Source organism: Microtus ochrogaster, chromosome 8 (genome assembly GCF_000317375.1).
Source record: "Microtus ochrogaster isolate Prairie Vole_2 chromosome 8, MicOch1.0, whole genome shotgun sequence".
NCBI classification, from domain to species: Eukaryota; Metazoa; Chordata; class Mammalia; order Rodentia; family Cricetidae; genus Microtus; species Microtus ochrogaster.
In genome coordinates, this window is record NC_022015.1 from 67,117,526 (window position 1) to 67,131,086 (window position 13,561).

Consider the following 13,561-nt stretch of genomic DNA (forward strand, 5'->3'; position numbering starts at 1 on the left):
TGGCCGAGTTAATGATCTCCAGGCTCACTGAAGAATCTGATCTAAAAAGAAAAAAAGGAAGGAAGGAAGAAAGAAAAGGTGTGATTGAAGAAGACAGCAGAAGTCAACCTCTGGCCGCTACACACACATTCATTCACACCCAGATGTGCACATGGATACACATACTTATTTCATTGCGCCTCAGTTCAGGCTTCAGGGTGGGTGCAACTGGAACTACCTAGGGTATTGAAACATGCCCCCACCAAATAAAAAAGCACAACAACAGTACCTGGGCCAAGTCCAAGTCCAGACTAGTTACTACAACTTGGTGGTAGGGGGTGGGCAGCGGGATTATGAAGGGCAGTTTCTGTGTTTTTCAACAGGCCAGAGTCCACTCGGAAGATAGATAACAGTGCTCCTTGTTGATTGGTCACTTATGCCCCAGGAGCGCATGCTGAGTTCACAGGGAGCATTATAAAAGCTCTGGACTGCAAGCTCACGGGTGTCTCCCTGAGAAGAGAAGGCTGCCATGGATCTGGTCACAGTCCTGGTGCTCACTGTCTCCTGTCTGCTTCTCCTCTCACTCTGGAGACAGAACTCGGGGAGAGGGAAGCTCCCCCCTGGCCCCACTCCTCTCCCGTTTATTGGAAACATCCTGCAGATAGACGTGAAGGACATCAGCAAATCCTTAACCAACGTAAGTGTGCTTGCTGCTCCACAGTGGCTGGAAAGCAATAATTAATCTCAGCTGTTAAATAAATACTTTTCTGGAGCAAATGGTTCAACTATGTTACTATAAGGCAATTGTGTCCTGTGGAGTATCATATTTGATTTGTTATTGTCAGAAATGATTAAATGAGATAATATATTTGTTCATAATAGAAATTTTTACATTGTAAGATAAAGTCCACAAAGCAGAGAACAGCTACTTTTTCTCTGTTTCATGGTCCTTAGCTATGACTTTTTACACATGATAAAAGGTAATGGAATTGTTTTGAGAATTCACAGGAGATTGTCTATGTACATGTTGTATATTTGTGTTTAAATCGGCCAAAATAATTTAATTTATTCAAAAAACAAGTTATGTCTGATACCAGGGAAATCTAAGTCAACATTAAACATTTGTCCATGACATAGAACTAGTAAGGTCCACTGGGGGAACTGGCATTTCTGGACTTTGTGCAAAGCTGCTTCTGACCTATGAATGAGCACCGTGAAGGAGATCGTCTTTCTCTGGGCTATTGCATGTGCTGGCACTATTGTTATCTGTCCCTTAGTCAGTGATGTCAGGATTACAAACCACCTAACACCACACTCATCTAGGGAGTTTTATTATTTATTTATTTATTTACTTCTTTATTTAGTTTTTTTTTTTTTTTTTTTTTTGTAGCTTTGAACTCTGTCCTGGAACTCACTTTGTAGACCAGGCTGGCCTTAAACTCACAGAGATCTGTCTGCCTCTGCCTCTCAAGTGCCGGGATTAAAGGTATACACCACCACTGCTTGCCTAGGGAGTTTTAAAATGGTAGCTTTCTAGTATTTATTGCAGGACTGAATCAGACCCTGGTCAGTTGCTGAAGTAGAAGAGATCTACTGAGAAGGGTTCAAATCCGAGTCTCGAATTTTCACCCATGGGAAACTAAAATGACTTTGAGATTCTTTCAGCATCTCTCTCTTCATCTGGAAACCCACAGGGAAAGTTACCTCAGCGTGTCAAGGTTCTGACAGTTTGCACACTATTGGCCTGGTAATCTCCTGGTACACCAGGCTCATGCCGCACCTAGAAGTGACAACAAACAGCTTTCTCTGTACTGAATCCAACTAAATTTGAAGTTGTGGTTGCCAAACTCCACATGTGGGGAGTAAGACGCTAGTGGCAGCCTAGCTCATCCAGATTCTTCTCCTGCTCCATACATTTTCTTTCTTCTTCCAGTTCTCCAAAGTCTATGGCCCTGTGTTCACTTTGTATTTTGGCATGAAGCCCACTGTGGTAGTGCATGGCTATGAAGCAGTGAAGGAAGTTCTGGATGATCGTGGAGAGGAGTTTTCCGGAAGGGGTGACTTCCCAATTGTCGAAAGAATGAATAATGGCCTTGGTAAGTGTGCATTCACATGTATGTGCATGCATATGTGAAGGTGTGTGCTGGGCAGGGGTCATGGGATGAGATAGGAAAAACTTCTAGCGCAGGGCGCCAAGCGGCAGTCAGAGGCCAGTCTTCTTCCTTGTCTTGGGTCGCACTTCTAGTTTCCATTTCCTGTTCCGGTAGGAATCGTTTTCAGCAATGGAAAGAAATGGAAGGAACTTCGGCGCTTCTCACTTATGACCTTGAGGAATTTTGGGATGGGGAAGAGGAGCATCGAGGATCGCATTCAAGAGGAAGCGCGATGCCTTGTGGAAGAGTTAAGAAAAACAGATGGTGAGTATCTGTTTACCTGGCTCTTCCTTAATTATGCCGTTTTCAATGGCAGTGGTTGTTGGCTCTCTTGCTAGCCCAAAGCCAGCGCTCTGCTTAGCTGTCCTTATGTTTGTACACACTGACTATGCATACAACGTGATCATAATACTCAGCTACTCCTATTCTGCTCCAGTTTGCTTTCAAACCTGAACTTCATGAAGATAGAAAGTTTTGAGCCTCATAAAAATTTATATGAGATATTTTCCTATAGTGTAGTTATTTCTTTATTATTAAGAATATTTCCTTAGAGAATATCTGTACTTGGTATGAATGAGCCCATCATATTTTCATGGACTATGAAAAAGTGGCATGTGTTGTTGTTGAGGTGGTCTGTATCTATTTGGTAAAATTTAATGACACAGTGACACAGATTTGCCTCAAGATGCACGCTTGCAACTTCTGCCAATAATGATACTTATCATATTTTTATTTTATTTTACTTAGGCATCTTTGAGTGCTGCGTTCATCAGTTGTGTTTACTCTGTAAATAAAGGGCTGTTTAAAAGCTGTCAGTGGTTATTTGATATTAATCACTATTTGCTATGCTATTTCATATCTCTTGAGAAAATATGTGCTATGATGGTATTCTGCTAATATGTAACATGTGTGAAATTTTTTATATAACATATTTCAACTATGTTTAATGCTTCCTCTACTTATACGTTAAAGTCTATCCTTTGTTACTTGCTAGTTAGCCATGTTTTAATTTTTTTATATTTTACAAATCTTTGATTAATAGATGACTTCCAGATCTAGAGAGGGACCCCCCCCCAGGTGTGGCTATTTTCTAGATATAGAAAGCATGCCTTTGATTATTAAAGGAGCCTAAGGACAGCCTATTCTTCCAAATGTTTCCTTTATTAAATTCTCACGACGATCCTGTTTTCCTTTGCCCCCGCTCCCCCCACGGCACAGTATGGGATCTCTAAGAGCAGCCTTATGGTTCAGATGCCTCTGACTACTCTAACAATGAGGCTCACTCCCACCCTGCTTCATGTCTTCCTCAGGGGAATGTCCTAATGTCCTGCAGGCTTTACAGCAGGCAGGAGAAAAAACATTCAGGAAGACAGGAGTGAAATTCGGCTCAGCCTGACTTTATTATAACTAACTCTAGACGGAGACTTCTAGAGACTGGCTCTGATTATTTTACTTTAGTCATATTTAAGCACAGCACAATTTTGGAAAAAGTATTCCTGTAACAATTAAAGCGGATCTCTGGGAGTTCGAGGCCAGCCTGGTCTACAAGAGCTAGTTCCAGGACAGGAACCAAAAGCTACGGAGAAACCCTGTCTCAAAAAAAAAAAAAAAAAAAAAAAAAGGAGAGAGAGAGAGAAGAGAGAGAGAGAGAGAGAGAGAGAGAGAGAGAGAGAGAGAGAGGATTCTACATTGAAAACTTGAATTTTTATGTGGTCTTAAAAGAGGTCAGGTGTTTTCTTAGAACTTTAGAATGTATAGCCAAAGAGTGATGTCTCCACAGGAAGCAGATGCTAAAGATTTAGCTAATGATTATTAAGCAAGCTAGGATTGCTAATTGGAAGTGCTTGGAAGTTCTTGACAATATGGTAATTTCTGTGCCAATACTTCCTCAGAGATTCTAAAATATTTATTGGTTTTTTTTTTAGTGCAAAGATAATACTTTACATGTCTGTTTCAATGGCATTTAAAAATGTTTCTAATCGTTCAGGCTCACTCTGTGACCCCACCTTCATGCTGAGCTCCGCTCCCTCCAACGTGATCTGCTCTGTTGTTTTCCACAATCGTTTTGATTATGAAGACAAGAATTTTCTTAACTTGATGGAGAAATTAAATGAAAACTTTAAAATTTTGAACTCCCCATGGATGCAGGTAAGACAAAGTCATTTTCTTCACAACAAATCATGTTTATTTCTCTAACGAATGAAAATTTTTACTTCAGTTCAATGTGTCTAATTTCCAGACATTCACTTCAAAGCTTGGTATAAAGAATTTTGTAGGAAAGCAGAATCAGTCTCCGTTACCTTTCCTCCCCTCCCTCAGTTACTCAGGAGGCTAAAGTAGGTGAAGGAGAAATAGAGGTAGAGGCTGAAGAGAAATCTTAGTGCAAAGAGCTTGCATAGTTTGTACAAGGTTTGATCTTCAACACAACAGTAACAAAAGGAAACCACAAACTAGTTACAAGGTGTCATTATCAAGGCCTCTGTCAAGCCAAGGAGACAGATGGGACAAGGACAGACAAAACGCCACAATTCTATCTTTTTCTCCCCCTCTTTTTTCTTTTTAATGTATGTGGATTGTGCTTACATGTTTCTGTGTACCACATACTGGCCTGGTGCCCATAGAGGCCAGACGTAGGGTATCAGATTCCCCAAACTGGTGTTACAGAAAGTTGTGGGGCACCGTGTGGGTACTGGGAATCGAACCTGCATGGGTGTCTAAGCTGGTTCCATTTCTTAGTCCTTGTAGATAGTTCAACACAAACATTAAGACACCCAGCCCAGCATTTTATGGGTAAATGTTTATATACTTTGTGTTAAACTATTTGTGTACAACCATGTAGTTGTCTTTCAGGCAGGAATCAGGACTTGCTGCCATTGACTCTCCAATTCTCAGAAAGAGAGGGGGAGGGCGGTTAGGTTAGGGACTCTATCTGTGCTGTGCAAAAAAGGGAAACTATTGAAGTAAAGGCTCTTGTGGACTTAGCTGAATGTTCCGTGCAGGCTCAATACCAGCACAAAGTGTGGGGAAGATAATAGTTCACATGATCCCTGGCTCCCAACACACTGTCTCCAAGCTTCAACTTCAGAAAGAAGTTACTTCAGTACATCGTTCTTTTTCCTCCTCCCTCCCCTGCACTACTCTCTTTTTCTTTAGAAATATTTTTTTTTTTTTGATTTTCGAGACAAGGTTTCTCCGTAGCTTTTGGTTCCTGTCCTGGAACTAGCTTTTGTAGACCAGGCTGGCCTCGAACTCCCAGAGATCTGCCTGCCTCTGCCTCCCGAGTACTGGGATTAAAGGCATGCGCCACCACCGCCCGGCAGAAATATTTTTCTTTATTTTATTTTATTTTACTTTGATTTCTTGAGACATGGTTTCTCTGTATAGCCCTGGCTGTTCCTGGAACTAGGTCTGCAGACCAGGCTAGACTCAAACTCACAGAGGTCTGCCTGTCTCTGCCTCCTGAGTACAGGGATTAAAGGTGTGCTCTCCCTACCCCTGGTGCTTTGTCATTTTTAAAGTTGTTTTATTTGTTTATTTTTATATGTTTGTGTACATGTGTTTGGTGCATATACATATGTATATGTATCCAGGCATGTGGAGTTTGGAGGACAAACTTTCTCAGGATCTCAACCTTGTTTTAGGGACAGTCTCCCTCTGGCCTGAAACTCACCTACAGGATAGACCAGTTGGCCACTAAGTCCAAAGGATATGCCTGCTTCTGCCTCCCCATCTGTGGGATTACAAATTTGGGCACCCGTACTCAGCTTCTTCACACAAATTCTGAGAACTGACTTAGATCCTCAGTTTGTGCGGAAAGTGTTTACTGATTGAGTTCTCTTGTTATCACCTTGTATTGATGCATTTTTTTGGTTTGTTTTTCTGCTATAGCTTTTAGAAGACTTTTTAAAAATAGTTTTAGGTCATCAGCAAAATCCGGTGGAAGAGGTATTCCAACAGCTTCCAGTGATTTCCTTGACATCTGATTGTTCTTTATTTTCAGTCCCCAAGAACAGCTCAGATTTTTAAACAATTATTTTGTTATTATTATTTTGCAAATTTAATTTCATAGATTGTTGAAATAGGAGCAGCGGGCTGCGTCCCCGGCACCTGGTCGCCCGCATGGCTAGCTTATGCCCCGAAATAATTACATGGAAACTGTATTCTTTTAAACACCGCTTGGCCCATTACATCTAGCCTTTTCTCGGCTAACTCTCACACCTGGACTAGCCCATTTCTAATATCCATGTAGCTCACAAGCTGGCTTACCAGGAATGATCTTAACCTGCATCTGCCTGGAGTGCGGGAACCATGGCGACTCTCTGACTCAGCTTCTTTCTCCCCGCCTTCTGTTCTGTTTACTCCACCCACCTAAGGGTTGGCCTATCAAGGGGCCTAGGCAGTTTCTTTATTCCTTAACCAATGAAATCAACAGATTGATATATGACACTCCCACATCAATAGATGAGTTCTGTGTTTTTATAATTTCCCACACTCTCCCTTTCCAGCTCTTCCTCTATGCCCCCTCACATCTTCTCAACTTTATAACCTCTCCTTCTTTAATTATTGTGTAATATACACATGGATATATAAATACATGTATTGCTCATATGTTCATACATTTAAAGATAACCGTTTAGTACTGGATAACCTAGCAGGGGTCTCATCTCTGGACAAGACTGATTCTCCCACTTTCAGCATCCATTAATTGCCTCTAGTTCTTCATCTAGGAGTGGGGCCTTGTAAGACTTCTCACATCCATGTTGGCCAGCTGGGGCTGTCATTGTGCAGGTCTTGTGTAGTTGCCCTATTGTAAAGAGCTCATGGGTATAAGTCCCTATCATATATCAGTGACACTCTATCATATATAACCTGGAGTAACCACAAAAGTCAGGGAATAAAAAGAGTAGCCCAGTTTTAAACAGTCATATCTGTTTCGAGATCATGCCTGATAAATGCCCTTCAAGCTCTACCTGCAGAGGAGTCTACTCATGAAATTCCAGAGCTGAGTTTTCACCTTTGATCATCTTGATCAACATAGTGATCTCTTAAAATATCTGGTTAAGTGTTCTTTGTCAAATGACCACCATCTTTTTAATTCACTCTACCCTTTAACTATTGCTTGGAATATGCCGCATATGACTTTAATACATGTTTATAACTTAGGAGTTTTTTTTTTCTTTTGAGACGGCATCTCATTATGCTACCCAGGCTTTTCTCAAACTCTTAGACTACGGTGATTCGCTCATGTAAGCCTCCTGTGTAACCGGTCTACAAATGTAAGTGACCACATTCAGCCTAATAAATGCGTATTTTTAAATCTTTAAGGTCTGCAATGCTATTCCTATCTTCCTCGATTATCTCCCAGGGAGCCACAGGAAAGTACTTAAAAATTTTGCTGATATAAAAAGTTATATTTTGAAACGAGTGAAAGAACACCAAGAAACACTAGACATGGACAATCCTCGGGACTTCATTGACTGTTTCCTGATCAAAATGGAACAGGTAAAACGTTATTTGTGGGCTTTCATTTCTATTCTTACTGTTCGAAGTTTAGCTTTTTAGGCAAGAAACACTTGGTAAGCCTTTTAGTTCCTATTGTGGGCATGGATTGGACTAGCGTCATTTAATATTTTAAAATGAATTGTTAAGCAATTAAAATACATCAGCCTCATTTAATAAGTATATGAGGAAAATGAATATACATTTCAGGTAGTTAGACATATAAGTGATGTTGAAAATATAAAATATCAAACATTAAAGTAAAAAGTGAACCTGACCATATAGAAGAATGGTAAACATGAGCTTCACCTGGTAGGCTTCATTGGTGACTCAGTTTCATTACTAATCTTTGAGTGTTTGCAGTGAGGTTGCAGGAGTGAGAATTAGGATGTGCACAGTGATGAGAGGCTCACATGTGTGCTGACATGGAGGAAAGTCACCTTAGCTGAGTAGAGCCAGAAATGATTCAGCACAAACAGGTAAAGATGTCTTTGAGGTACTCTGCACACACAGGTGTTGGCATGAAGAGATTTGATTTAGTCAGGCATTTGGTTAAAGCAAGACAGTGTAATGCTTGTGCTTCTAGGGTGAATCACTGAGTTCAGTAGAGTCATATCTGAGATGAGAATGGAGTTCAAAGACCAGATACAAGGTCTTTCCCGTCTCTGGACTGGCTTAAGGGTAGTCTGGATTATGAGAAAATAGATTCTGAAATAATATTGTCATTAATCTTGCCTTATTCTCAGCTATCTTGAATTTTAAGTCTATCTCATATTTAAAAAAACCCACCAATTTATCAATGGGCAACTCGATTGTTTTCAAGGGACAATGCTGGAAGTAACACAGGAGAGTAGGCGTCTCTTTGACTTGTTAATTTCAATCAGTTTTGGGATGTATGATGAAGAGTGGAATGGTTGAGTCGTATTTCTTTCATTTTTGCTCTTTTGATGAACCACCGTGCTATTTGTCAAGATGACTGTAATAATTTATATTAAAATAGCAATGTGCATAACACCTGCACTTACCATCTTAAAAGGATTCTCCCCAGTGGTTAGCACCCTTAGTGGTAACTGCAGGCCTATACAAAGCAGCCGGTTCCCCCTGTGGTTTAGAGACCCCACACAGATGTTTATTTCCCTCTGCTTCGGAGTTGCTTAATTAATAATCAACTTACTGGGAACCTTTGAGATAGAAAGTTTCAATTATGGCCTTGTCCTTCCTTCACTCAGAAAATTCTGTATGTTGAGACTTTTAAAGAATTTTATGATGCTGGGTGTGGTGACATACGCCTTTAATCCCACCATTTGGGAGTCAGAGGCAGGTAGATCTCTAGGTTCAAGACTAACCTGGTCTACAGAGCGAGTTCTAGGACAACCAGGTTAACAGAGCCACACTATCTCAAAAAACAAAAACAAAAAAACCCCAAAACAACAACAACAACAACAACAAAACCAAAAACCAAAAACAAAAATACCCAAAACTAAAAACCAAAACACCAGAAAACCAAAAACCAAAATCCCAAATCAAAATAGACAAAAACAAAATAAAAACTATTTTTTTTTTAGCCAGGCAGTGGTGGCGAATGCCTTTAATTCCAGCACATGGGAGGCAGAGACAGGTGGATCTCTTGAGTTTGAGACCAGCCTGATCTACAGAGCAAGTTCCAGGTCAGCCAAGGTTACACAGAGAAACCTGTCTCGACAAACCATAGAAACAAACAAATAAATGGAATAAAGAAGGAAAGACAGAAAGAAAGGAAGAAGAAAGCAAGCAAGAAAGAATTTTATGGTAGAGTCTTTGGATTGCCATTATTGGCCCAATATAATTTCAGCCTTTACTTCCCATTTGGTATAAATATAAATAACTTCTCAGTTGACAAAGGTTGTGGAATATTTGATCACACTGTGATGCCCTGAGACTGTGTTAGTAAAGTTAACCTTGAGTCAGGGAGCATAGCCGGCAGCCAGTTAACAAAAATTAGCCAGAGAGAATACAGAGAACTCAGGATACGGATAGAAAGGCACAGCAAGGAGTAGGAAGGGGCTTGGAGATTTGTGGACTTGTTTTCCTTCCTGTCTGTTCTGGGAAGTGTGGAGAGAAGGTCAGCTTGTCGCTCCTCTGTTGCATCTTTGATCTACCAGGTTTTCATGCTAATATCTGACACCAAGTCTTTATTGGTAGCAGAACAACATAGATAAAAACAGACAAGTGTGTTAGGCTCAAATCCTATTCTGTCTTTTCTTCAAAGAGACAGGTGGAAGGGGATTCTGGAGTCTCTTATTCAATTTTGTATCACATTCTAAAAACTCTTCCTTGCCATGCTTTCACTTTTAGTGCATGAGTATTCATGCTGATTTCAAGGATTTATTACTATTTGAAAATTGTGTATAGGTATATGTATTTCTACACGAATCCAGGTGACCTTGATGCTGGAGTTACAGAGGGATTTGCAGAGGAGCCTGATGTAAGTGCTGGGAACTGAACTTGAGTTCTCTGGAAGAGCAACAAGTGCTTTTAACTGCTGAGCCATCTCCCCAGCCCTCATACAAGTGTCAAAATATTCATATTCCAGCTGTATCACCTCCGCTGCTCTAACAAGAAATTTGTACCAGGGGCTTCTTTTTCTTATGTTATTAGTGTGACATGGTTTTTATGGTGTAATATAGCTAGAAGAAGGTCTAAGAAATTAGATTGTGATGCAAGGAAGAAATTAGGGCATAAACATGAAGATTGGGTCAGGTAATTTGCATGGTCTGCCATATTGTGCACTTGCTCTAATGTTTTTACTACACCCTTCACTTTCTAAATTTGCTTATCTGTAGAATGACCTGTATTATTTGCACTTGTTGAAATTTAATATAACTGTCACTATCGAATAATGAAATAAAAATTCCTAGGAAAAGAACAACCCACAGTCTGAGTTTACTACTGAAAGTCTGATGGCTACAGTGGCCGATGTATTTGTAGCTGGATCAGAAACCACAAGTACTACCCTGCGATACGGACTCTTGCTCCTCCTGAAGCACACAGAGGTCATAGGTATGAGTTTGACATGTAGGAGGCAAAGCTGACATCTCTGAAAAAAGTTGAATATTAATGTTTTTGTGTCACTAGCTGTCATTATACATGTATGATAAGATAAAAATGAGATCAATTTTGACAATAGAGAAAACAAGAGAGGGAAGTATAGTTACTGTGAGCAGTAGTCAAACATCCAAGCTCCAAATGAAAAGATACTTCAGCTACTGTCTGGAGTGTATATGTTTGTGTGTGTGTGTGTGTGTGTGTGTGGGTGTGTGCGTGCACGCACATATGTATGTGTGTGTATTTATATGTATGTGTGAATGTTTGCATGTATGTGTGTGTGAGTATATTTTGTGTGAAGTGATCATAGGGTGTAATTCATCTCTGTTGTAAAACTGCTTAGAAACAGTATTATCAAATAATAAAAATAGTTATTATTTACAAATGTGAACAGAAACTATAGACAAAACTTTTAGAATGTCTCAAAGTGAATGCCTTTGGGAAATGTAAGGATGATAAAGGATAAGTTTGTACATATACACAAATACACACATGTACAGATATTAGTATCCAAAAATTTATTTACTGATTTTATGTGCATGGGCGTTTTCCCTATATGTATGTCTGAGGATTGTGTTCATGTCAGGTGCCTACAAGTCCAGAAGAGGGCATCAGATCTCCCGATACTGAGTTAGAGGCAGTTGTGGGCCACCCGTAGGTATAGAAATTAAATCTGGGTCCTTTGGAGGACAGGCCAGTGCTTTTAGCCACTGAAGCTTCCCTCCAGCTTCAGGTTTTCATTTTCAGAATTACTGTTATTTTGATGTGAAATTAATTTTTGTTTTGTGTATTTTCTATATTATGGTAATATTAAAATTAATTGGTATAAGACATTTACATATTAAAAGCATTTCATCATTTCTGTGTATTGATAATGCTGCACAATAGTGTACCTGTCTGCACAGATAATGCCTAAATAGTGGGAGAGTTTTGTATATTATACCAAGTTTCTAATTCTATTATGTGCGTGTGGCCTGATATTTTTTTTATCACACTTCATATTGGCTTGAATCATTATAGCAACTCTACCATTTCTCAATTGTGCCTTATCAGCTAAAGTCCAGAAAGAGATTGATCATGTGATCGGCAGAAACAGGAGTCCCTGCATGCAGGACAGAACCCGAATGCCTTACACAGATGCGACGGTGCACGAGATCCAGAGATACGTTAACCTCATCCCCAACAACGTGCCCCATGCAGCTACCTGTGATGTCAGATTCAGAAATTATGTAATCCCCAAGGTAAGCTTATTTCTCTGACCCTGCACTTCAGTTATCTTTTAGTTTTTAAATTAAGAATCTGATTCCAATCCTTCACCGACACAAAGTGAGAAAACTTCAGGACTCCTGTATGACTAGTAAGTTTCTTCCTCCTTTCCTCTTCCTCTTCCTCCTTCTCTTTTGATGGGATCTCACTGTGTAGCTCTGGCTAACCTTTAACTCACAGATCTGCTTGAGGCTTTATGAGACATTTTATTAGTGAATGTCATCCAAATATAGCCTTCTTATATTATTGGGGTTATGTTTACATTTTCTAAGTAAATGTTAAATATTCAGTTTGTTGATTTTCTAATATGCTTCTCTGAGTCTTTTTATTGGGGTGATTTTAAATGCAGTAATTTACAAATTATTGATGCGTTAATGTGCTAAAACTTTTGATTTGTGGATTTGATTATGGTCCCAGGTTATCTGACCTTTCCTTAATTTTCTCAACATTGTTTTCAGTACAATGGCTTCCACATAGATTACCCTTTTCCAGAATGAATGAGATTTCTGAATTTATGAATAAAGTATAAACTCTATAAAACACTTAAAATTGCTATTTTTTGTTAGCTAGGTATGAGATCTGTATACTGCTGAAAGGTGTCAAAGTCCCCTACTCTTCCTATATTGGAGTCTATGTTTCCGTCTAACCCTAATATGTTAAGCTTTTATATTTGTTGCTCTATGTTGTACCATGCTTTATGTTGGAAACACATGTAATAACATACAATAGATAATTGGTATTATATTATAGAATCTATGTATATGATTACAAATTAAATATATAACATATAATTTAATTTTATATATTCCTGTGACCGAATTAACTCTTTTACTATGACATACTTTGTCTCATTTTTCTGCTTTTGGCTTCAAGTATATTTTATTTTATTATGGCTACTTCTGTTTTACTCAGATTCCAGTGCTTGTACCATTTTATTGCATCTCCTTTAGTTTATATACATACCTATTAGTGAAGTAAACTAACAATATATATTTTTTGAACATTAAGTTTCTCGTGGTATAGTATTTCAATTTGAGAATTTCATATATAATTAGGGTAAGCACGGAAAAGCAGTGCCTTCCAATTATCATTTATTTTCTGGTCTAATTATAGCTTCTTTATTTGTTCTCTCTTTTTTTCTAAAATTTTATTTTTAAAATATATGTTTATTTATTATGTATACAGTGTTTGCCTGCATGCTTAGAAAAGGGCACTAGACTTCATTACAGATGGTTGTGAGCCACCATGTGGTTGTTGGGAATTGAACTCAGGACCTTTGGTAAAGCAGGCAGTGCTCTTAACCTCTGAGCCATTTCTCCGGCCCTCCTTTCTTCTTTTAAACACCTCTTTTGTTGCAACATGGTTTACCCCAAAAGTGTGTAAGCATGTTTTGAATTATTGCTTATTTTGTGTGTGTGTCTACAATAGATTTTGCCTTATATAGGAAAACAAATTTTTGATTCATCATGATATGTTGAAATGGCAACTTAACATGCTGATAAAGTTTAAAAAGAGATAAACAAATGAGCAAACAAAAAGGGAAACAGAAAACAGCCCAATAGAAGACCCTGTATATATAT

At 39.0% G+C, this 13,561-nt stretch overlaps 1 protein-coding gene across 1 annotated transcript in view; it reads left to right on the plus strand.

Annotated features, from left to right (window-relative positions):
- The first annotated feature begins 464 nt into the window (after nt 1-464).
- Nucleotides 465-13,561, plus strand: part of LOC101996302 (cytochrome P450 2C55) — a 17,117-nt gene continuing 4,020 nt past the window's right edge. Inside the window, exons 1-7 of the mRNA XM_005352217.3 lie at nt 465-676; nt 1,913-2,075; nt 2,247-2,396; nt 4,120-4,280; nt 7,458-7,634; nt 10,529-10,670; nt 11,769-11,956. Of these exons, the coding sequence (XP_005352274.1) occupies nt 509-676; nt 1,913-2,075; nt 2,247-2,396; nt 4,120-4,280; nt 7,458-7,634; nt 10,529-10,670; nt 11,769-11,956 (1,149 nt within the window). The 5' untranslated portion in view covers nt 465-508. The remainder of the gene's footprint in view (nt 677-1,912; nt 2,076-2,246; nt 2,397-4,119; nt 4,281-7,457; nt 7,635-10,528; nt 10,671-11,768; nt 11,957-13,561) is intronic.